Below are 23,811 nucleotides of genomic sequence, written 5' to 3'. Positions count from 1 at the left end.
TCTTAATAACTAATATGGAGGAGTCAAGGTACTGCATATTTTGTCAAAATATGGCATATGGGATTAGATTAAAACTTAGTCAAGTTGATGATAATTATCTAAAGCAACAGATGGTAATATAGCTGAGCTCTCCAAACATTATCAAGTCCAAAGTGAGGTTTCCTAGAATATGATTAAAACACTTTGAGAAAATGAACTGTCTTTTCAGTAGAGTGGTGCAGGATCAAGTCCTAAAACCCGGAAGTGAGTTAGCATTTTACCACTACCGGTTCCCTCGTCTCAGAGCCAATGGGATTTATCCATAGATTTTGGAAAATAGCTGGAAATAAGGTCTGTGGTTGACAGAAATTCAAGAGACGGATCACGTTTGGTTCTACGACATTAAATACATCAGCAGTGACCCTACTGGTGATTCTTGAAGAGTTTACTTGTCTGAAAAACGATGGTTGTTAACAAGTGGCTGAATAGGACTACAGAAGTTGTCGAGGCCGTTGTCCGTCATTACGCCGAACACGTAAACACTCCCGCTAAGTTTGTTTGCCCTGTTCTGCTTGAAAGCAAGTACCTGCGGCTGCGCTCTTGCAAACTGTTAAAACAAACGCCTCAACTTGTAAAATGTGTAATGTGCATTTTTGAATCTCGATCTTAAGTTGGCGTGACGTTGAAGTCTTGTGACCCTGCTGTAGTTCGTTTATAGCATAACGTTAGCATTTTACTTCTGGCGATTAGATTTATGATAAAAAAAATTAGGGTAGACATGTGGATATTATCCGGCTGAACAAGACTTGCATTTATCAAACATGTTCGTTTGCCACAGATCTTATTTTTTACAATATTCCAAAATTATATGGAGGAATCACATTGCTTTTTTGTCGAGGGAACCCATGCGCAGCTTACTTCCGCGTCGGCCTACAAAAATACATCATCCCTGCACCACTCTATTTAGTAGCTTTAACGGCATATGTGCTCTTTATGTCCTTGTTGCCTGGCTGAGGTTACAATGGAACATATTATGTAAGAGTAGAGGGTCTCTGTGACTCAGCTGAAGAGAGCTCGGTGTTATCACCCTCAAGAGTAGAATAAATGTAGAGTTCAATAAAACGTAAAGCTCAATAACTGTAACTAGTGTATATTGCTCTGCTGAAAGCACTATCCGTTATGTGGTAACACTGTGCACAGAGTGAGTCAAATAGGCTGTATACCAGACTGCAAAAGCAATGTATACAATTTGCATGCTTCCTATTTCCTCTTCCAAATGACCCTGTTCCTCAGGTTCAGAGTTTGGTATTGTCTGCTTTGGGGAGAATACTATCTGTAAAGTTATCTATATCTTGTTCGGTGTGTTTTAGTTTTACTATCGTGGCCACGGCATTGTGATATGTAGTTCAGTGTAAGATTTGACCCGTTGATAACAACAGCGCAGTACTACTCTATAGATGGATGTATCGTAAATGAAGGCTGGGTCATTCCTGCAATTCTACACCCCGCAGTAATTATGTTGAAATCGTGTTTTTCACTGTGATGGAGAGCAACAATTGTTGTAAGCAGAAGATTTGCATTTGAGAGATTGATTTGCTGTATGTGTTATACTGAAAAGAAGAAGACTACCTCTTCTACTTCTTTAATGAGGTCTACACAATCTCCTGCGGCATAGGAGACTTATAGGAGAAAACACAAGCAGCCCAAGCTCACCAAACACTGTTCTTTTGGCCTTAAAGGTGCATCACCGTAGCTGCTTTAGTACTGACATGTAGTTACATTTTTTAGGAGTACAACAGCTGCAGGGATGTAGCTACAGCATCTCTAGGAACTGTAGCTATGCTTTAACCCCCTAACGCATAAATATGAATATAACTCCAGCCTTAACAGTGGTAATACCCGATTTAATGGCAGCTTTTTTCCAACCATTGATGAGAGGGCTCTACATTTCATTGAATTTAACACATATTTAGTTTTGTATGTCATTGAGATTTACATTTTCATTACATTTATACAGTACAAATCCTGCTTGGATACAGTTTGTATCACAGAGTATTACTGTGTCTGATGTACGGCCTAGAATGGTGCATTGTGTAAAAAGCATGTACATTTTCATTGTTCGTGTGTGAGGACCTCTTTGTTTTAGCATCTGATTGAAGTTAAGTGGTCCCTCGTCATGATTTGATCCTCAGAAGTAGGCCCTGGCATCAGACCAATTGCTGCTCTTCCCTCGTTTATCATATTTTTACAACATGTCTTGGACCTGATGCTGTTCCAAAGCCTCTGTAATGTGCACTTCACTTAGAAAAATGCTTTAGTAAACGATCAAACCCTGGCTCTGTCTCTGTCTGCCTCTTGTTTTTCCGCAGGGGAAGAGGAATAAGCCTGGGGTGGAGGCCGCCAGTTCTCCAGATTCTGTGAGAGGTCGAGGGGAAAATAAAGCCATCAAGTAGGTGTCAGAGGGTTTGGATGGAAGCATATGGAAATCATCTACAATGTGGTGATAGTATCGCATTTTAACAGCCGGTTTTGATTGGAAAGCTAATCTTGTATCCACCCCCTTACACGGTCTGAAATGTCCGCCGTGAAATGATGCCCTCAAGGCATTGTTAAAAATGTCTCATTTATCAAAGGAGTTGAATACATTCTCTTCAGAAAACAGTTGAAAAGGTTACTCGTATATTCTGTTTGTATAACTCAAACACTGGATTGTAGATAAATAAGTTAAACTTCTTCACTGCATTTCTTTTATTCAGTTGGAAATATACAAGCTTAACTGAAAAAACACAAAGAACCTAAAACTTAACCTAAAAACAGCAAATTTAAGAAATTAATTCACAACGCTGTCTTTTTGAGATCAGTGGTTAAGTGAACTGTTATTGTCATTATTTAAATTAGATGTGCTGAAGTGCGTTCATTTAAGGTCAAACGTTACAATGTGTCAGTCATTTGTTACTTTTTCACTTTCGTTTGACCTCAGATCATAAGCAATTCATGTTTTTTTCACTTACCTGTTGTTTTTTCTCCATAATGACTTGTCTGTGTCCTCTGGTTCATTTGTTTCCTCGTCTATGACAGAGTGATTAACCTGTAGGTCAATTCTTCTTCCTAAATTAAAGTGGTATTATTTTCCATGCTGTAAGAGTTTGGCCGAGCAAATGACAACAGACTGATCTTAAACCTTCCATCTATCCCGTGGAACCGTTCAAGCTATATATAATTAGACTCACCTTATATTCATCCGTATCTATGTTTAGAGAACTGTGCCCTGTTTTAGAATGTAACTTTATAGACATTGACATTATAACATTTTCCGATCTATTAAGATTACCTCCATGACCTTTAGATTTATGAGACAGTGTTATACATTTTTGCTCTTTCTATGATTTCTTTTTCTCAGCACTCTTTTCATCTGTCGTGTTTTCTTTATAACTTTATTTGATTGCTTCCTCTCTTTTTCCAGCCACAATGACATGGACAGAGACTTTTGGAATAACAATGACAGCAGCAACGTGCAACAGAGGTGGAGCTCCTACCCACCCAAGGAGTTCCTCTTAAACATGTCTCCCTATGCCCCCTACGGAGACCCTCGCCTCACGCCCAAGTGAGTCTCAGTCATGGCTGGTAAGGGACCCCTCAATCTGGGCAGGGCTGTAATGAACAGGGGCTTGTGTGCACTTGTGGAAAACTCCCACAAAGCTATATAACCACTTCACATAAAACAATCAGGCAATATTGGCACAGAAGAATATGTGTTTTGCACACACACCATTTTTTTGATTCAGATACTTGTGTGCATACGTTTTTGACAAATCAAAGGCGAAGGTTGATCAATATATCACTTTGAGCAGTGAAAAGGCCACATTAAATACCCTTAAGGGGGGCAGAAATCCTCTTTTTGTAACACTGTCTGGCCACATGTCTCTTAACCGAAGTCTCCTCTCATCCCTGGTAATCCTCATGTGTTGCTTTCAGGCGTGTCGGCAGCGTTGGGGTGTTTAGTATGCACTGCTGGCCATGCAGCGCCATCCCTCAATATTGCTGTGATTCCTAGGGCTGCCCTAACATTGACAGAAATGACAACCCTTTTCTAAAGGATCTGTCTGCTGACAGCTGTATCAAATTAATGGATATATCCTATCTGAAAACAGGCTTTAATTCAGGATTGTATTTAGAGGATTACAGAGAGAATCAAATGAATGTTGGAGACCCATTTGTTACAGTTACATTTTAACACACAACATCCAATCTGGGAAATATTATTAATGCACAAAGGTTTGACAGCCCCGTTCCCTGCAGCCCTGCCCGCCTCATCAGACCCTCTTTACTCTCACCTGCAGCCCATGGAGTGTTACCATGGAGACGGACAACCCTCAGAGAGCACGTCTCACATAAAACTTTCCCCCTTATTATACCCCCCAGCCTCTTTACCCCAATTATTCAAATCTGTTTGACTCAAATGTATACTTGCCTAAGCCACTAGAGTTTCAACAAACGGTTGGGTGATGTGGATTTTTTTAAATGTCTTGTTTTTTTAACGGGTTAGTTATCAGGAATGGTTTGACATTTTTGGAAATATGCCTATTTGTCCTCTGGCAGTGAGTTGGATAAGATAAGCAACACCACGTCTGGTTTGTTTAAATATAAGGTAGATGTACTTTATTTTTATACACGATTCATATTTTATCTTTTTTTCCCCGAGCAGACAGAGTGGTCTTTCATCTGACTGCCAAAAAACATAAGAGCATATTTCCCAAAAATGTTCCACTGTTTCTTTAATGGGGTAGTTTCTGTTCTTTTCACTGTTGTTTTTGTGTAAAGTTGTGTGTTTGTTTTTCTCCCCTCACTTCTCTCTCCACTTGCTCTGTGTTTTCTACTCATTTGTTGGCACTACTCTCATCATCACTCATAGTACTGTAAGTGCTTCAAGGCTGCCTGATAGCCCTCATGGGTCGGCTCTATTGAGCTCTATTCTAAAAATAGTGACACCATCCTTGTGTGTACAGTACAGCGATTAAGTGTCTGTTTCATATCAACCTCTATTTCCTCATCTAGATGCATATCACACATCACTGAGGAATTCACTCAACCTGTTCATTCTCATCCTCTCTAATTACAACTCTCTTGACTCTTTCAAAACCACAAGGTGATCAATTACTCTGTGCAAAGATGTTGAAATTATTGAACAATCAGTGAGCATTACGTTATTCAGATTATTTATATTTATGTGGCGTTTAATGGGCTAATTATAATTCATTTTCTGAGATAGCATTCTGATAGCATATCAATGAGTCAACTACTTAATTATCTTTCTGACTGTGGAGATAATTATGCTTTTATGTAGCTTTGTTTGTTTGTCACCTTTTAAAAACTCAGCTAATTCAAAGTAATTACATACACGTGAAGAAATGCATTAGAAAAACGGCAACACAAATCAAGAAGGGCATTTGAAGAGCACCGAACTCCGCCAAGGCCATTTCCATAAAAATATTGGCCCTGTGATTTGGATTTATTCCAAAAAGTAATGGATTCTGCTGCGGCCTGGGCTACTAGTTTAATGGAAATCAGGTCAGTCGTCTTACCTGTAATTCTTCTTACTAACTCACAAAAAAAGCAACAAGCCAAACTTATACAGAGGTTTATAAACAGAAAACAAAGCAGAAAACAAAATGACATGTATAGTGTAGTTTGTGTGCAGTAGCATTTTTGCCCCAAAGGTAATAGACGTGCAGCTGAGAAATAAATCATGGGAGAGTCTTCAGAACGCTGTTATATCGTGTGTGAGTATGGCTAACAGCAGCAAGGGTAAATGGAAAATATCTAACTGTTCAGTGAGAAATCATTCATTTTACCGTCCGCCCACACTTGTCTAAATGTTGTTGAAGACATTGTCTTGGTATTAAACTGTGTAACATGTCCTTGTACTGAAGTCGATGTTCTGCCTGTTCTCGTCTCTGTGAAGTCTTTATGTCGAGGTCAGCCTTGGGTGGGTTGGGTGGCACGATTTTACTATCAATAGGTTTTACATAAACCCTCGCTGTGAAATAAGAGTTAAAGTGTTGTCTTAACAGCATGTCAAAATCTGAAGGTGCAGCTGTGTTGTTGCTCAGCTATGTGCGCAGGAGCAGAGAGGTTGGTCATTGCTGTCCCCTATGTGTGTTGAAATAATGCCGACCTGCTCCCTCTCCAAATCCTTGTAACTCTGGGGCCTGTTTAGCATCTCCCTTATATTTTAAACAACAGATTTATTTGTGAAATTTGTTATTTAGCAATTTATTCAAAATATGTGTTCATATTTTGCACTATACGAGTGCATTGAGCATTGCAAATTGTCTCCTTATATAAAAGCAAGTAAACCATTGGCCATCACATGTTTGCAGTGTTGAACAGAGCTGATGTAGTATGGAAGAATTGTTTTTCTCTCAGTCAAGAATCCACAGAAACTGTGAACTGTTCTCCAATTTACTCACTGCACAGTAAATCTCAGCCCAGACCTCTTCACGGCTGTTTTATTGAAGGTCTTGCTGACCGGCAGCAGCTGGTGCTATTGCTTTTGTTTACTGGACACTTGTGGCTCCCAAAGTGTCTCACTCACCAGTTTGAATAATGTTACTGATGGTTCTTTTGCTCTCGGCTCTGTTCGTCTGTGCGTCTGTCTCCCGTCTGTCCGTCTGTCTCTCTGCTTTGTATCCTGGTCTTTTCCTTCTGTCTGTCTGTCCGTGTTTCTTTGTCTCTGATCCGGCCCACTTTTCCTCCCAGTGGGGCCGGGGATAAGGGTGGGCATGGCGGTGCTGGACCCTCGCCGGGGGCCAGTGACAGCGGGGTTGGTGCTTGCTCTGGGGCGGGGCCCAGTCGCAGTGACAGCGTTCGGAGCATGTTGACGGGGGGAAGCAAGGCCGGGCGCTGGCAGACCATCCAGAGCCACATGCATGCCGGAGGCCTACGGTTTAGCAAGTGAGTGGCGCATGGTGACAGGGGGCACGCATGAGGGGCTACACAGCAACAGCATGGTGTGGATATCAAGGAAGAGTGAGATTCTTTTGAAACGTGGTGAACAGCGTAGTTGCATGTCTACTCAAAGATGGACATCAACAGAAGCTGTTTCGCACACCATACGGATGAAGATGATGTAAGGACGGGCCAGAAAGAGAAGCCAGCTGCTTTGCAGAGTGTTCCTGTGATGATGAGTAACTGAAGGTTCAAGTCTCTTGAGTACAGAGAGCTTCGTCACTCAGAAACACAATGTTTATGTCAGCTGCCAACCATCCAACAGCTGATTGTAGGACACTCTCAGACAAAGTGCATCCTCACCTCAAGTATACTGCATATTTTTTGCACATTCAAGAGACGAATATACAATATTTTTATATAAGACAGGTAGCTCTGATAATGAAACAGCCTCTTAAGCCCTACAATACTAATGTGCGTCATTGATATGATGGAGCAGATGTATTAGAAACAAGAAAGCAAAACTCTGCCTTCAGATTGTTATATTAATAGACATTATAATTTGCTTAAATGCATAATTAATGAATCATTTTTCATGTTTGACTGTTTCCACAAAGTTTCAAATAGATCTCATAGTATACAGTACGTGGCAATATGACAATTAGACTTGCAAAATATTTGTTGGACTTGAATTTGAATTGTAGAATTCTACACTCCTGTCACCCCTCCTTTCAGATCTACCTGTATTTCCATTTCTCCTCTGGAATTGGTTTCTATTTTTGGGCATTTACCTCTCCACCTCCCCGTCTCTGTCTCCCACTCCTTAGTTCACTCTTCACTGTTGTCTTTTTTCCATTTCTTTCTTTCTTTCTTTCTTTCTCGCTCTGACTCAGTCTCCTTGTTCTTCACCCTCCTCAATTTTTACATAATTACAAAATCATTCAAGGTTTACACTCATCTTAATTGACTTTCAAGCAAGAAGAATTGTGAAAATAACCCTCTAAGTCAGTAATAGAATACAGCAGATAAAGAGGGCTCATGCTCAGGGAATATGAATGACTGCTGCGGGTGCTTTACAGGCGCAGAAGACAATAACAATGAACACCTGAAAGCTCAGGAAAAATAATAGTCAAGGAAATCATTGTCAAGGAAGAAGTCTTCAAATTCTTTGTCTTTGCCAAATTGACGTCACTGATCAGACTGGCAAAATGTATTAACACATGGCCTGGCTCCCAGCTGTCTGGCCTACCATGAATCTAGCCAGATGTATTGATTTATCATAATGTCAGTTATAACATGTTTGTTGAACCCAGAGATAATGTGCTACGTAAAGCTTTCTACGTGTAACATTTCATTTCACCTTTATCCATAATTTCTCATGGCACATGACGAGTCTCTTGATTTCTCGGGTGCAACACTTCATCATGTGGAGGGAAAAGTGATCTTGTAAAAAATTGAAACCTACATGGCCACTGTAAAAAAAACATTGTTGCAAGGTTAGCTTAAAAATAGACACCTTAAGATGTTCAGTTCATATGTTATATATAGCGTTTTCCCTTTATGGCAGCGAAAACAATAAGCCTCAAATGCAGTTGCTATAGAGAAAAACAGAAGTGTGAATCAGAGCTGAAACTTTGATTGTTGCTTTTGGGAACCAAAAACATTGGCAAAATTGACAATTAACCCTAAACTTTAAAAAAGTGATTGAAGAAAACAGAACTTGATTGTATTTTTCATAAATGTCATGGTGTTGAGTTTAATGCAGGCATACCCCTTGTCTGTTTTATCAAACAAGCTGATTGTCTTTGTATACAGTTGCTCATCTTTTTGACCAATTATTCAACTGGGGGTTTTATCCAAGTCTCGGAAGTGCAACAGATGTCTAAAGTTATCTATGCAGAAAATAAACCAGACTGGTAACTCTGAAACACTAAATGCCCAAACTCTTCTCGCCTCTAAACTTTATAAAAAGACTCAACAGAAAACATATAAATACTTATTTTACATTAATTCTCATTTATTCAGTTTAAATATTATGCACGAGTAAATAAACATTCTCATCAAAGCCTATCCTGAGGAAAAACCTAATAGTGTGCGGTGTGTGTGTGATAGATGCATGGATGCATGTATATGAGCTCTGTATTTACTTGATCCAGCATTGCTCTGCTCCTCAGAAGGCTTGTCTCCTGGCTCCAGCAGAGTTTGAGCCCAGTTAATACTGAAGAGCGAGCGCTAACACAACTCAAGTCCAGGCAGTAAATCCTCCCTCGCAGCATTAGCTGCAGATAGAGCTGTTTAGAAAAAGCTTACAGTTATCAGGCAGGGCAGTGATTGAAGGGAGGATAAGCAGTGAAGCATTATTACATGATTGTAAGAGTAGCAGACTGGTAATTATAGAGCAGACTTAAAGAACGGTGATTGAAGGTCGTGTGGAGATAGATTGATGAGAGGGCTGAGGGTGGAGGGAAGATGAATGGTCAGAGGAGATGGAGAGCTCAGAAGCTCAAAGGTAAAGGAGGGAGGGAGCAGGAGCAGACAGGACCTCAGAGGAGGACTGGTGGGAGCAATATGTGCGAAGGTAGAAATAGGTCAAGGCTAATTAGGAGGAAGAGGTAATGTACAGAAACAATTTAGCGCTGCAGATGGAGAACAGAGACTCAATTGAAGGGATAATGATACTAGCTCCAATTTAATTCCACTCCAACTGCAGAGGTTTGTTTTGACACCAGTTTGGAGAAGAATAATTTAATGTTCACGCTTTGCATGCCACATACTCAAACAGTACACTGTCATGCAGCCTAAGCTTGAAACTACACAGTTGTTTTTTATCCAGATGTTAGAGAGTAATCTAAATCTTTTTGACAACTCTGTTCTTCTTTCTCTCCCTCTTTCACTGATCTTCTGTATTTGTTCTCTCTTGATCCCCTCTCCCATTGAAATTCATTGCATCTATATATCTTTTTTGCCATTTTTGTCTCCTGTGTTTAACTTTTAAATTCAACATGGTTACGTGTTACCCCTTTTGTCTTTATACTTTCATCTCTCTTCAATCCTTTTACAAAACGACCTGCCCTGTTCTATGTGTCTCATGTTATCTCTAACTGTCTTCCTTGTTGTATCCATCTCTGTCCTCGCTGCTCCCTTGTGTCTGCTCAGTTTCGGAGATGCTTCCCTCTCCTCTGCCTCCACGCTGGAACACATCCCATCCTCGGCCGTGGGGCGCCCTCGTCCCCTGGTCCGCCAGCAAAGCCTCCAACAGCCCCTCACTCACCAACCCCCCCCGGGCCCTAACGACCCCCCAGTAACCTCACAGAGCCTGGGCCAGCTGCACACAGGCCCGGGAGGCGGGGGCCATCGCGGGGGCCCGCGCGGGGTCCGGGGGAGCCCGGCTGGAGCCTCCCGGTACAGAGGAACTGGGGCAGGTCGATCGAGGTCAAACCCCGGCAGCTGGGATCACATGATGGAGCAGATCCGCCACAGAGGACTGGATGTCAAATCGTTTTTGTGAGTTTTATCAAGTTTTCTACTCTGTGAAGCTTGACCGAAAATCCTGCATTTTTGAGTTCTCGAGGCTTTTGCAGATTTGGTGATTCAATGAGATATGAGGATTTTTTTTGGGTATAGTTAGGGAGCTTGATTTATGAGTCATTTGAAAAATTCACAATCAAAGCTAGTCAGGTATTGGTGTCCACCATCAGTAGGTCATATTGTCTTCTCTCAGAGAATATGCTGCATAGTGATTTTTTGGTTGTCTTTCAGTCCTTTGTTTGTCATTGTGTGTTTGTGTGTTTGATTGTGTTTGTTGCTAGATGCAGAAGTGTAGGTAAAACACCTGAATATAGTGTCATATAATGAACAAGTGTATTGTGTATTTAACGAAAACCTAGTAACTCCAGAGTCTGAGGAACCTAAACTTGTTTTCAAAAACTTGTCCATAGTACGATGTATTTGCTACTAACTCGGTGTGCCGAGCAGAATCGGATAAGCACCCATTTTTAACCAGAAACGGCTCTATTTGGTGCTTATGTCCGTTTTAAAAACTTGGGCGGTTTGTTTTAGAAGACAACAACTCCCATAACTACATTCTACTTCACAACAACTCTAAACTGTCTTTTTTTATTGTTTAGATTGAGAAACACCTGGGGGGTTGTTCTATGAAGCTTATGCAACAGAACCAGGGTGTCTTTGCTTTAGCAACAAAACCCAGAACATTTCTCATGTATAAACTGCACTAAGCTAGCTGTCTCTATTAATGATGCAACAATAACATGCTTTTTATCAGAAAATCTAGAAAGAAATGACAGAAACTCAAAAAATTATAGTTACACTAACCCGACCGGATTCAAAAGAATTATATTCTGACTTTACTTTGACTAAAGATCATTAGTTTTTACCCACTGTTTTCAGATTCATCCACTACTTATTTGGATTGTTGCTAGTGGGCTTAGGCTTCTGATTGTTTGAGATACCGAGCACGGAGGGCTCTCCTTCTCTGCTTGACTTGAATGATAGATTACAGATGATGTGCCTCATAAAGCAGCATCACATAAACACCTCCCCTCCCCTCCTGCCCATGAACATAGACACCCACACAATACACATCCACACACAAAGCTCTACACTTCTGTACTTTCTGCGTGTCTTCCCATTAACAGTGTCTCCAGGCCACTGACCTCCCTGCCTATGTGAATCATCATTCAAATAAGGCTGGGCACATACAGGGAGGTGGCATCGCCCACTGTCTCTGTCCTCATGAATCTCACTGGACCATCATGTCAGTTGTTGACCCTGAGGGGGGAAACACTCTGCGGGATATTATGTGATCAGTGGGGTATGAACGACCAAATCCAGCAGTTTCCCTTTCCACGTGTTTCCATGCCTGTCACAGAGTGTGGCTGCTGAGCGTCCCGCTTACATTTCAGATCAATAGAGCTGGTGTAGGTGGTAATGATTTCAGAGCCCTCTGGTTGGAGCGCGGTGTCTTTTTTGGACATCTATACAAATCCATTCACCTTTATCGACGGGTCTCATGTTGGTACTGTTTACACCTCCCCAGTGGTCTCTCAAGTGCTAATGTGTTTCTCCTGATGTCGATACTGGAACAACAAACAACCTCTTGTTAAGGAGGGAAAACACTAAAGAAAGTGCCCACAGTCTTAGGAAATTAGATCAGAAGTGTGAGACATAGAGAGATGAAAGGAAGAAGAACAGCAGAAAAATAAGGTTTAAAAAAGATTGGTCCCAGGCAAACAAATAAGACAATATCTGTTCATCCTCTTGCTATTTCATTACAATGCTTGATGTGTCCATCATTAAAAATTTTGTTCGGTTAAGCTATAGTATCTGTAATATATACATTTTTGCAGTATTCAAATCTTTACCGCATTCAAGGTTTCCGTCACTGTTTCATATTCTTATCACTTAATTTGTGATGTCATAGTAAAATATTCGAGTTAGTACTAACGCTGGACCCTCTCATTGATAATGTGACCAAGCAAACATTTGAACCAAATTATGATGGCTTCAAATCTTTAAGAAATTACAGCTGTAAGTAGATGGATTGAAGGTTGTCTGAAGCAACAATAGTGTTTAATATGTGCCTGCATGCAGGTTGTCACTTAACGACTATAAATGACAAGGTGGGTTGTGGGAAAATGGTAATTTGTTATGGTCAGTGTTTGCGTGGCCTCTTGAATTCACGGTGCAGCATACTTCAGTAAGAAGTCATTTAAATGAGGGAGGCATGGTTAGAGGAATAACAACAGCTGAAAATCAACTTCAGATGTTTCTTTGCTGCAGGTTTTTGTTAAGGCCAACTCAATTTACATAGATTTATTTCCTTTTCCTCCTTTTTTCTGTATAGATTTTCAATATTTTTCTTTGTCTGAAACTATCCAAACTCTTCTTCTCATGTGTTGTTATTCTATTTTTTACCACCTTCATGTTTCTATGAGACGGGATGATAAAGCTTAGGAGGCATCAGTGTTTCTAATCCTTTTTGCTAATGATGTTCATTTGTGCCAAATACATTCTATGACTATTTTATCTACAGAGAACTATAAAAAGAAATACTCACGAGAAATTGAAAACATCCCCGTGCACACTGGTCACTGATGCATTATATAACCTCATGTATTGTAATGATGAATTATAGGAAAAGGCTTCTCATGGATATTTCTAACGGGTTATAAAGCACATGTTGGCTCATGATAAATTCTCCTGGTATCACCCTCTGTATTTTAATTAGACACATTATGCTATGAAACAATTACTATTAGAAATGCATGGTTTACCTCACTATTACCCATACATAATCATATTATATATCAGTGTTAAAGAACTAAATACAACATCTACCCAGCAAACTTTTCATAGTAAAGCTACAAGAATACAGAACATTAGGTAATGGTGGATACAAGAATTATCTCAAATGTGAGAAAAATACAATTCAAAGGCTGGATGGCTTTTGGAAACACATGCTCACTTCACAGAGTTGCTTAAGGGATTGGTAAAGGAAAAAACCAACAGTCTCTGATCTCCTTTCATCAACAGAAAATCGATGTATTTCCTTACTTCTAATGTAGCTTAATTGGCTAGTACAAGAAAAGAGAAGAAAAGTGAATAAAATGTGTTTAAAACAGATACTGATCTTGGAAATGGTGGATAATATTATCCAATTATGTGATTTATAGAATAAAACCATTAAGCGTTTGGATTACTTAGATGTTTAATGCTAGCATTAGTGTTAAAATATGCAAATCAGATGTCATTTTGGTGCCACATATCATTTGAAGACGTAAAACAAAAAGTATACTATACTGTAAATTGCATTTCAAGGTTAATGTTATTGTTAATTTCCTAAAAGCCATAACTTTAAATCGTATTAACACAACATTGGTTGGCTATAACACAGAAACTCAGTTAAATAGTTTGTATATAGAACAGCATGAATATATGTATGCGTTAAACGATGAGTGTCGTCTGTATTGTCTTTTCATCTCACTGCTTAGTACACAGGTCTACAGCGTAACGTGAATGAATAATAAAGATAAAATGGTATCTTCTCTTTTATATGTGAAATTAATCTGTGCTGTCACTGCCTGTGTGTGTGTGTGTGTGTGTGTGTGTGTGTGTGTGTGTGTGTGTGTGTGTGTGTGTGTGTGTGTGTGTGTGTGTGTGTGTGTGTGTGTGTGTGTGTGTGTGTGTGTGTGTGTGTGTGTGTGTGTGTGTGTGTGTGTGTGTGTGTGTGTGTGTGTGTGTGTGTGTGTGTGTGTGTGTGTGTGTGTGTGTGTGTGTGTGTGTGTGTGTGTGTGTGTGTGTGTGTGTTGCTTGCTGTGCCTCTCCACCTGTGTGTTCTTGTGATGTGTGTCTGTCTGTGTGTCCAGTGAGGGGAAGATGGTTGTTCTGTCTCTAGCAATCGGCCTGGCTGAGCAGGATGACTTTGCCAACCTCCCAGATCTACAGGAAGCCCCCGCAGATGAAGACACTCCGGAAAAGAGGTATTGCGAGAAAGAGAGAGAAGATAAGAAATGTTATCAGTTAGTCACAAAAATAAAATGAGTAGCAGAGGGAGCTGTTTGTCATAGTGGAGAGTTACATAATGATTTAACGACATGTCATTTATAGTCTTCTATGACTATCTTTGGTGACCATTCTTTGCTCTTCACACTGAAAATAAATAGGACTATTCTATTTTATATTTTTCGTGTAAATACGTGCACTGAGTCATGCACCAAAATAGACTTGGTTATACAATTCCAAGGCCAGGGGACAGTCTCCCCCAGCAAATTGGATATCCTTTCTAATGGACATCTTAAAATATCAGAAGTTTTGGTTAAACTATTTTTTTTATGTTACCTAAAACTGATCAAATCTGAAGCAGGACTGAGAGAACTTTTATTTAACCAACGTTTAAAATGTAAATGTATTCCATTTTTTAAATCACTTGAAGCTGGTTAGTAGCATCTTTACCTTTTGGCACCTTGAAAGCTGACCCTTTTTAAAACGTGAAAATCATACATTTTCAAATTAAATTGTGATGCAATAACATTAATATCAACATGGCTTGATATCAGGGCTGTAGCAAGGGTTTTAGAAATACTGAGTGTCCCCATGGTAATCTTTTTTTTCTTATTTACAGTATCTTATTCATTTAACTGTAAGATGTTTCAAAGCCTCCTCCACACTGTTGTTCTATGACTTAGAAATGTTCTTTCTGTTTGTTTTCTTTTTGATGTTATTCTCAGCTTCATCTTTTCATCACATTTGTTTAAGTCATCTGTGCTCTTCATCCACCCCTTTTGGAAGTCTGCTGATCTGGGTGCTTCACTGTTTGATCTGCAAGTCGTAGGCACAGAAGGAGAAGGGCACCCTCATTATTTAGTAGTAAGGTTCCTGGCATGAAACACTCCTCTAAAAATATGCTAACCTCTCCTCTACCAGTGATCTGAGAGCAATCTCAGAGCAGCTGTCAGAGTAAAACACAATCTCTCAGCTGGCGAACAAAGGACTAAACCGGCTGCCCTCTTATCACAGTGTTTCAGAGATAAAGTGCTTAACCCACTGTTTTGACTCTAGTGAGTGTAAACCAGGGTGTAGTCCCACATAACACTAGATTTTATAGATAGAAGGTAACATCTCTGCAGTGTATCCAAGTGTATTTTTTTCTAACTAGGTCATTTGTGAATTTATTCTAGATAAAAAAAATAGCTGTCTGTCTTGGAAGCGGAGCACATGTGTCTTGTTTTTGAAGTAATTGCCCCAATTATAACCTTGTTTATGCTTTTTAAATTGAATTTAAAATGGCAAAGGGTCAGACGGGGGATGAGGACCAGCTTACCTCTCGCCCCCCCCCCCCCCCCCCCCCCCCCATCATCCTCTCTCCCTCTCATTGTTTGGAGGTCTGTCAAGCACCTTACTCTAATCACAGCCAGCCAGCGTGCCTCCCCCCCTCAGGGGTTCCTGGGGCCAAGTCTACTAGTGTCCTTCCACCACTAATAACAGCTCTCCATCATCATCTCTGTCCGTCTCTCTCATCTCTGTCTGTGTACTTACCCGCCCAGCTCCATGCGTTTTCATGGAATGATCCGACCAAAAATATATGTGACGAGACAAGACGCTGTCAGCCAGTGAAAGAGAGACAGAAAGAGTTGGACACCTTTGCTCTCAGCTTTCTAGAAAACTATCAAAGATACAAATAGACACTCCCAAAGAGGTTTGCGATTCTGCTGGTTTATTTATGAAATCAAATACGGCTCGCAGCACAAATATCTACAAACACAACATCTGGTAATAGAGAAATGATAGCACTTTGTACAACGTCATTTCTAAATATGGACAGTAAACAAACAGACCAAGCCTATTGCTTCTATTAAGACATGTATAATTGAAGCTGTATCATCTGTTTGCTTTTTTGCAAATCTAGGGCAGCATAACAAGTTGTAAACACAACATTGACGGTATTATTGTGAACATGTTAGCAAACACTTGCCTGTTCATACAGACCCCAGACACATAAATACATTTGCATTCATTTGGAGCCGTGTTTGTGTCCACCGTAATATAGTTAATCTCTTTCATAGCACTGTTTTCTCTTCCACCAATAACTGATAAAAAGCTTTTAGGTATTCAGGTACTAAACCTTCCACTACATTCACCAGGTAGTTACTTACTCTGTCTGTTTGCTCTTGTGTGGATTTGTGCAGTGACTTTATCAGTCTTTTTGCTGGAATCAGCTACCTCCTGCTGCTGCTGCTGCTGCTGCTGCTGCTGCTGCTGTTGGAAACAAGGTTGATAAAAACAGTGAGACTAAAACGTAAACACTTTATGTGGGGCTGGGAAAACTAAAGCATGAACTAAAAGAGGAACTGCAGAGTTGATGTGTGTCAGTTCATCAAAGGTTTAATTGTATATGTTATTATCCATCCATCCATCTTCTCCCACTTATCCGTGTTTGGGTCGCGGAGGTAGCAGTTCCAGCAGAGAGCCCCAAACTTTCCTTTCCCTGTCCAGATCAACCAGCTCTGACTGGGGGATCCCAAGGCGCTCCCAGGCCAGCGAAGAGATATAATTCCTCCACCTGGTCCTTGGTCTACCCCTCGGTCTCTTCCCAGCTGGACGTTATTATTATTTTTTTCAAATGTTGTTTTAATAATCCACTCATACATCACCAATCTTCATCACAGCAACCAAGGAATGTATTTGTTGTTATAGTACAATATTTATTTCATAAAACACTCCACTTCTTTTCCTTGTTCAAAGGAAGCAGCTTACATAACCAGAGATGTATGACTTATCTGTCGGTATTGCGAGTTTAATGGCGATCTAAAGGCAGATACTGTAGCGCGAGCACTCAGACGATGAGTAAATCATCAAAAGCTTTTCAACATATCACCGAGATATGCTCTATTTTTATATCCTACATTATTTATAACCTCACATGAAGAACTTTCAGAATAACTTTTTTTCGAGAGGTAAGAGTGATGTGATGGTAAAGTCAACCCTGAACAAATGTACCAAGTTCATTATTACCTGTGTGAAAAGTTTAATGTTAATCTCGGATTTAGGATGAAGAAGTATCCGAAGCTGTTGCCTACAAAAGCTTCCTTGTACTTATTACACCTCGGAGATAAAACCCCATAAGACACCAAAGCAGCTGTGATTAAAGTTGATTATATTATGATTGTCAAAGGATACATTTTGTTTCTTGCTGATCCGTTATCTTCAAAGCCAGTGGTTTTTTCTCTACGATAAGTGAAGGTCCTCTTATCTCTCACGTGGAGCTTCTTATTATGCAAGTCGGTTTAGGTCACTGTGGTAGGCCGGCCAAAGCCCTGCGGTGGACTAGACATAATCACCCACCTGCAGATAACTATGATGGAAGCTCTGAAGCTGTTTGTGTTATTATCATCTCGGTAAACTGCTGTTGCGTGGCAGAGCTGCATCTTAATGAGTTCTGAGAATCACCACACACAGAGACGCAACCGGGAAATAAAAACAAGTAAACCCATAAGAGAGTACTAGCCCCGGACAAATCACCATTCTAAACACTGAGTTTGTAAAATGTGCAACTATTTCTAAAATAGAGCATAAGTATGTTTCCATTCATTATAAAAGAAGAAAACATTGTGCCCACAATGACTGCAAATGGGACGCTTGAATATCAGATTGTGGACCACTAGGAATGATAATGGAATTCTTTCACCGTTGATAATCACTTCTTTCTAATGCTCTGATACAGAGATATTTGTCACATTTTGAACACTGCTGAAAGGGGTGTGGGGTAATACAGAAAGGTCTTTAAGCGTGGTTGATCACTCAAAACCTTTCAAATGAAGAAAATGCACCATTTTAGCTTGAAATCATGCAGGCTCTGGTTTGGAATAAAAGAGACACACATCATCTTTGGGCTGATGTCACAACAAGTAAGAGAGGAATACGTTTTCAAAGTCTGAACAGTCAGTCAGAATGAAAACTAAGCTTTACAGAAAGATGTGTATACAGAGAATACATGATAAGTTAAAATATAAAAAGTAAACTCCCGACAGGTCTGGCCAACTTCCCTTTTACGAAAAACATTCTTTGTCAGGAATGTTCACTGTATCACATGTTTGATGCCGTGGTTTACTTAATGTATACTCTTCTGTTATACATCATTTGGGGGGAATGTATCCCTTGTGCTGGGACGTTGAGCCAGACTGTTGTCTAGGTCTTTTTTTTTATGAATATTGATGACATTTGAATAGCTATATTGTCTACTAATATCTTAGTAGACAGTAGAGGAGTTTAGTAGACAGTTTTATTACATCATTTGGATCTAAGAATACAAAATCTAGGATCTACAGTTTGTTACATTTCAATTAGGGTGTGTCCATTGTTGCTTGGTGGCCTCGGTGGGAATCAGAGTTCTGATCTCGGCAGCTGAACGCCATACTGCGCTCGCTGAGTTGCACAATGCCAGACTGTGCTGTATTAATCAAGCAGGAAGTGGTTGCCACCCTTTATCAACTGGCATATCTGACTCTTTCTTTTGTGTGTCTGAGCCAGCAATCACAGTGAGTCAAGCATCCTATTGACTCTCCAGGCCGGCCACTGGTCCCCATGGCAGCCTCCACAGCCGGCAGGGGCCCAGTAGGAAAGAAGATTGGAAAGTAAAAGCGATGTAGGTCAGCACAAACGAGGCATCTTTTTAAAAAAACCTGTCAGATCCAAGTCTGGAGCTCATTCACCATTTCCCTGGTTGCTGCTACTGGCTTCGAGCAGAGAGCTGATACGAGAGAGCCCGTGAGAGGAGGGTGGGGGGGCGGGGGCGTCACAGCGAAGGTGACAGTCAGTATAAAGTAACGTGTTGTTCAAGAAGTATTGACTATTATCTCCAATGTTGAAAATACTATGACATCACAAAAGGTTCTTTATGCACAAGCTTTATTTACAAAACAGCAACTCCCCTGTGGATACATCTCAATAATAAGGCAGCAGGTGTCTATTCAAAGAGCATCAAGACTGTCGAACTCTGTAGATGACTCCATTAGTTGTATTAGCCTGCTTGTTGAGGGGGGCGGAGGCCGGGTGATTTGTCCCTGTTGGTGGGGAGCGCTGAGTGGGCTGACATTGGAGCCGAGGCCTCATCCATCATAGGACGCAGGACCTATATTGTGTTTCATGGTCTCCTAGGGCGAGTGTATGATCAGCAAGACCCAGATACAGTAATGTTTATGGAGACACTTCCTATCCATGCTGGAAACCCTCATCCCTCATGTTCTCACCCGTCCATCCACTCGCCCTCTGTCTCTCATTCCTCTCCCCGTCCCCTCATCAATTTCCTCTGCAGCCCGCATTTTGTTTTTCAATAAGACATTTTCTCATCTTTTCTTTATTCCCTCTCCACCTCTGCCTTCTCTCTCAATCTCCACGCTTTATTTAATTTCATCTATTAAACTTTTTTTTTCCTCCCCATCCTTTCTGCTTTTCAATTCCACTATCCCCTTATTCACCTAATCTGCCCTCTCCTGAGGGTATCGACTGTGGTTGTGATGTGGTGATGTCACAGTACGCTCCTCTGTCAGTACACATGACTGTCAGCTCGGCCTCTGATAAATCTGCTCCTCGCGGTCAGTTTTTATTCACTAGTATACAGTTTATCTTCTCACGTGCCCATGAGCTCTCTGTAACATCCCTTTATTAGGATGAAATGTCTTACTTCGATAACATTTGTCTCCCGATATAGATACAGAACACAGTTTTATGCTCACCCAAGCTACACTTCTTGTCTGTTTGATTTATCTTAATGATTAAAGGCAATATTATGTTCATATTGTTTTCCCACATGAAGCCAGCTATGAAAATAAAAGCAATACATCTTTTTCCTTTTATCAATTATCTCATTTCCTAAGGAAGCTTATCTTAATTATTTTTGCATGACTTCTAGAGAATAAAACTAAGGGTGGAAACTAACTAAAACTGATAAAAGGGACCAATACCATTTTTAAAATTAGCTCGATCTACCATTTTTTATTAGAGACCTATTTCTTCTGTCTGTTATCAGTTAGCTAGTACACAGTGGACTTAACAAACATTTAAATTCAGTCTTCCAGAGATAACATATATTTTATTCCAAGTTAAGGAAGTGTTTACATTTGACTCGTAATTTTTTTGATTTCTCTTAGTTCCACTGGTCAGCAGTTGTCACTGATAAGTGACCCAAAATACTGTATGTCTATCTTTATTTACTAAAGTGTGGACCCTGTATCAGACCTAAACAAAGTTAAACTGAGCTACAGCAACTACAGACAGTCTAAAATCTCTTTGTGAAAGCGGCCCCTGGAATTGTATCTGAGTCCTGAATGTGGTTTGGGTTAGACAACAAACACACATTAGTTAGGGTTAGAAAAACATTTCGTTTTCAATTAGGTAAACATTCAGTTGGCTTCACGTCACTGTTGATTTGTTTGTATTAAAACAATGCCATGGATGATTCCTTTCCCTAAACTCAACTAAAGGCTGTGAGTGCCTCAACAGAACTATTTAAAGTTGTTATCATGCATCTGCTGCTATAGTGGCTGTTCAAAACAAATGAAGTATATTGAATGTAAACATTTTGCAGATACCTTCAGTATCAGCATGTCAGTGAGTTTTACTGATTCCTCATTATAATCCAGGCAGAGTCTTCAAACAAAACAGGAAAACCCTTCCTCCTCGTTTCTTATGAAATGTAATTAAAATGCAACTTAAATAGAAATCAATATATTTTCAGATAAATGGTGCACAACATTTGAAATACTTTTTATTGCGATTACTTCTTTGTCCTAAGACTTGTTATATTAAGAAATTAGAAACGGCCTGCTTCATTAAGTTCCATCTCTAAACAAACAGGTGTGCACACCAGACATGCCGGATGGTATGGTTACAAAGATTTGATTATGACACGTGTGTGTGTGTTAAAATACTGATTTAGATTCTTGTCGTCCAGTGAATGTGGACTGCACGTTACTCTGCCTGCTCTGAATCTTCTGACCTTGCCTCTCTGCTTCAATAACCTCCTCCAGTCAATTATCTTGTAATTACTTGCATGATATACCTTTATCATGCCTTAGTGAATGAAGCATTTACTTTTCCTTTTCAGTCTTTTTTAATCAATGTAAAACGGGCTTTCCAATAGACAAAACGCATGTGACATATTGCAAGAGATAATGTGTTTCTGTAGTGTCCCCTGGGATGTAATGACCTGCTTTGTCCAATAACACAAGATGGCTAACAACTCAATTCCAGATTGAGGCCATGAGGTCAGGAGTCAGGGCTTAGAGGTTCGATATGTCAGATCGAAGTGGTCGTTCCCCAGGGACGTCGCCTTCCACCTTCAGGAGAGTCGAGCGTGTATGTGCCCATTTGTTGAGTTTTATAGACCTGCTGTTAGTTAATTTGCCTTTACAGTCAAACAAATGGAGTGATATACTGTGTTTCAGTCTGACGACCCAGACTGTTATTAGCAGGCGAAGAAGGTAGCTCCGTAATTGCTCATTTCTGTCACTACCTGTTATTTTGAGTATCATGGCTGGAGGCTATTCTGCACTTTTTTTGGCATTTATGAATCAGCCATTTTCAGCATGAGCTCACACACACCCAGGGGTTTGCTGTGGTGTTTTCACAGGGTCACGGGGGCTTCGGGAAGTGTAGGTATGAGGAAAGAGTGTGTTCCAGCAGTGTTTCAAAGTCTTTGGAAATGTGTGGTCACTTTGCCCTGTGGGCTTTTAGCTATTTTCAATATATGCCCCTCTCTGAGGAACTTCCTTGGATTCCCACTGCCCTCTTTTGAAGGCTCCTGTTACCATGGTTACTGCAACCCCCTGTAAAATACATGATGGTAGTGAGTACAACCTTAAGTGGGAGCACACTTTTCAGTAGTCATGGTTACAACAACCTCTAAAGAATGAATTATGTAAGGGGTGTTTTAGACGAGATAGTCACCAACATCAAAGGGGCAACAAATGATATTTTCCTTCTGTTGGGACAAAGACTGTTGACTTTATGGCTAGCTATCTCGGTAAATACGAATAAATAAATAAATAAATACACTGCAGTGAGAATAATTCACTTATTTTCATTGAGTGTATTTCTGCAGCACTTATTATCATGTGAGGTTGAGATGTTATATAGCACCATGCCTGCTGCATCTTGCATGTGTGTGTGTATATGGGTGTGTTCAGGAGTGTGTATATTTTGACAGCGAGTAAATGTGTATATTTACATGCATGGATAAACTCACCTCACTACCGCACCCAACCGCTCCGCGTCCCGCAGGCCATTGCAGGGTAAACAGCCTTGATTTGAGGACACTCTGTGCAGCAGCCACTCTTTATTTGCCTTTCATGTCACCATACGTAAATCTGTGGTGACTTTGACAAGCAGACACTTGTTTAAAACAAAATCCTCTAGGGGTGCAGGGTGCTGGTGCACAAGTGTGTTTTTTTATTCTGATTTATCCACTAATTGTATGCCCCAGCCTAAAGAATCAGGGATTATATAGAAATAATTTTGACTGCTGAAACTTGTTGGCTGTTCGTATTTTAAAATGGCACATCATGCATACAAAAAGCAATCAATTGAATTTGAGAAAAAGAGAGAAGTGCAGGAGAGAAGAGGAAAAAAAAACTTGGCAGTTAATGATGCTGCATGTTTTGAGCCGATAAATAAGGTCATCAATCTGAAATGAGAAGGGTACTTTGCTTTGATTTGCTTGCTGTTACTTTAATAAAACCCTCTCTTTTCATTTTCGATTTTTTTAGATCTTCAGATCTCCAACTGATTACCTCCCGGTTTGGACATGAAGTCTCCTCTAACACAGTTGTTTGATCAGTTACCTGTAGTCCTGCCTGCCTTCCAACTACCAGAATAATAACAACATATCTGCTATGCTCATTTATTGTCCAAACCTTTTTTTGCAGAATCATACTCCGATTTTCCTGGTGCGACTGACAGCCTTTGGCTTGCACTGCATCAAATGTATATAAATATTACAGAACCAGTCAGACTCTCGGGTTGTTCAGTGCTCCCTCTTAGCTGGAGTACATGGGGCAGTGAAAATATTTACTGTTAGGAAAAAACCTGCATGATATGTGCAAGCCTGTATTAACTACAGCAGTTTTATATGCACTGTGTTAAAGTATTGCATGTGCGCTGCATGGCTGAGAGGATTTGTAGCCAAATATTCACATTAGAATGAAATGAAAAAAATATATTTATGTAAGGTTGATTGTTGAAGATTCATATGGTCTCGTGTCTCGTGTGTTGGGGGTTCAATCGGCAGTCATTGAGCAAACCACCCCTACTAGTTAGCATAGACTCTTTGGGTAGAGACCCAGCTGAGAGGCATATATTATGGGCTCTATA

At 40.2% G+C, this 23,811-nt stretch overlaps 1 protein-coding gene across 6 annotated transcripts in view; it reads left to right on the top strand.

Annotated features, from left to right (window-relative positions):
- syt7b (synaptotagmin VIIb) overlaps window positions 1-23,811 on the top strand; it is a 97,285-nt gene that overhangs the window by 60,395 nt on the left and 13,079 nt on the right. For 2 of the 6 annotated variants that reach the window (XM_079667269.1, XM_079667270.1), the window contains exons 3-7: window positions 2,349-2,428; window positions 3,443-3,583; window positions 6,739-6,933; window positions 10,084-10,431; window positions 14,313-14,426. In XM_079667269.1, the coding sequence (XP_079523395.1) occupies window positions 2,349-2,428; window positions 3,443-3,583; window positions 6,739-6,933; window positions 10,084-10,431; window positions 14,313-14,426 (878 nt within the window). The remainder of the gene's footprint in view (window positions 1-2,348; window positions 2,429-3,442; window positions 3,584-6,738; window positions 6,934-10,083; window positions 10,432-14,312; window positions 14,427-23,811) is intronic. The other 4 variants (XM_079667271.1, XM_079667272.1, XM_079667273.1 and 1 more) reach the window with 2 other exon arrangements.

The sequence above is a fragment of the Notothenia rossii genome, assembly GCF_949606895.1.
Source record: "Notothenia rossii genome assembly, chromosome: 2".
Taxonomy (NCBI): domain Eukaryota; kingdom Metazoa; phylum Chordata; class Actinopteri; order Perciformes; family Nototheniidae; genus Notothenia; species Notothenia rossii.
This window is presented reverse-complemented; position numbering and strand designations above follow the sequence as displayed.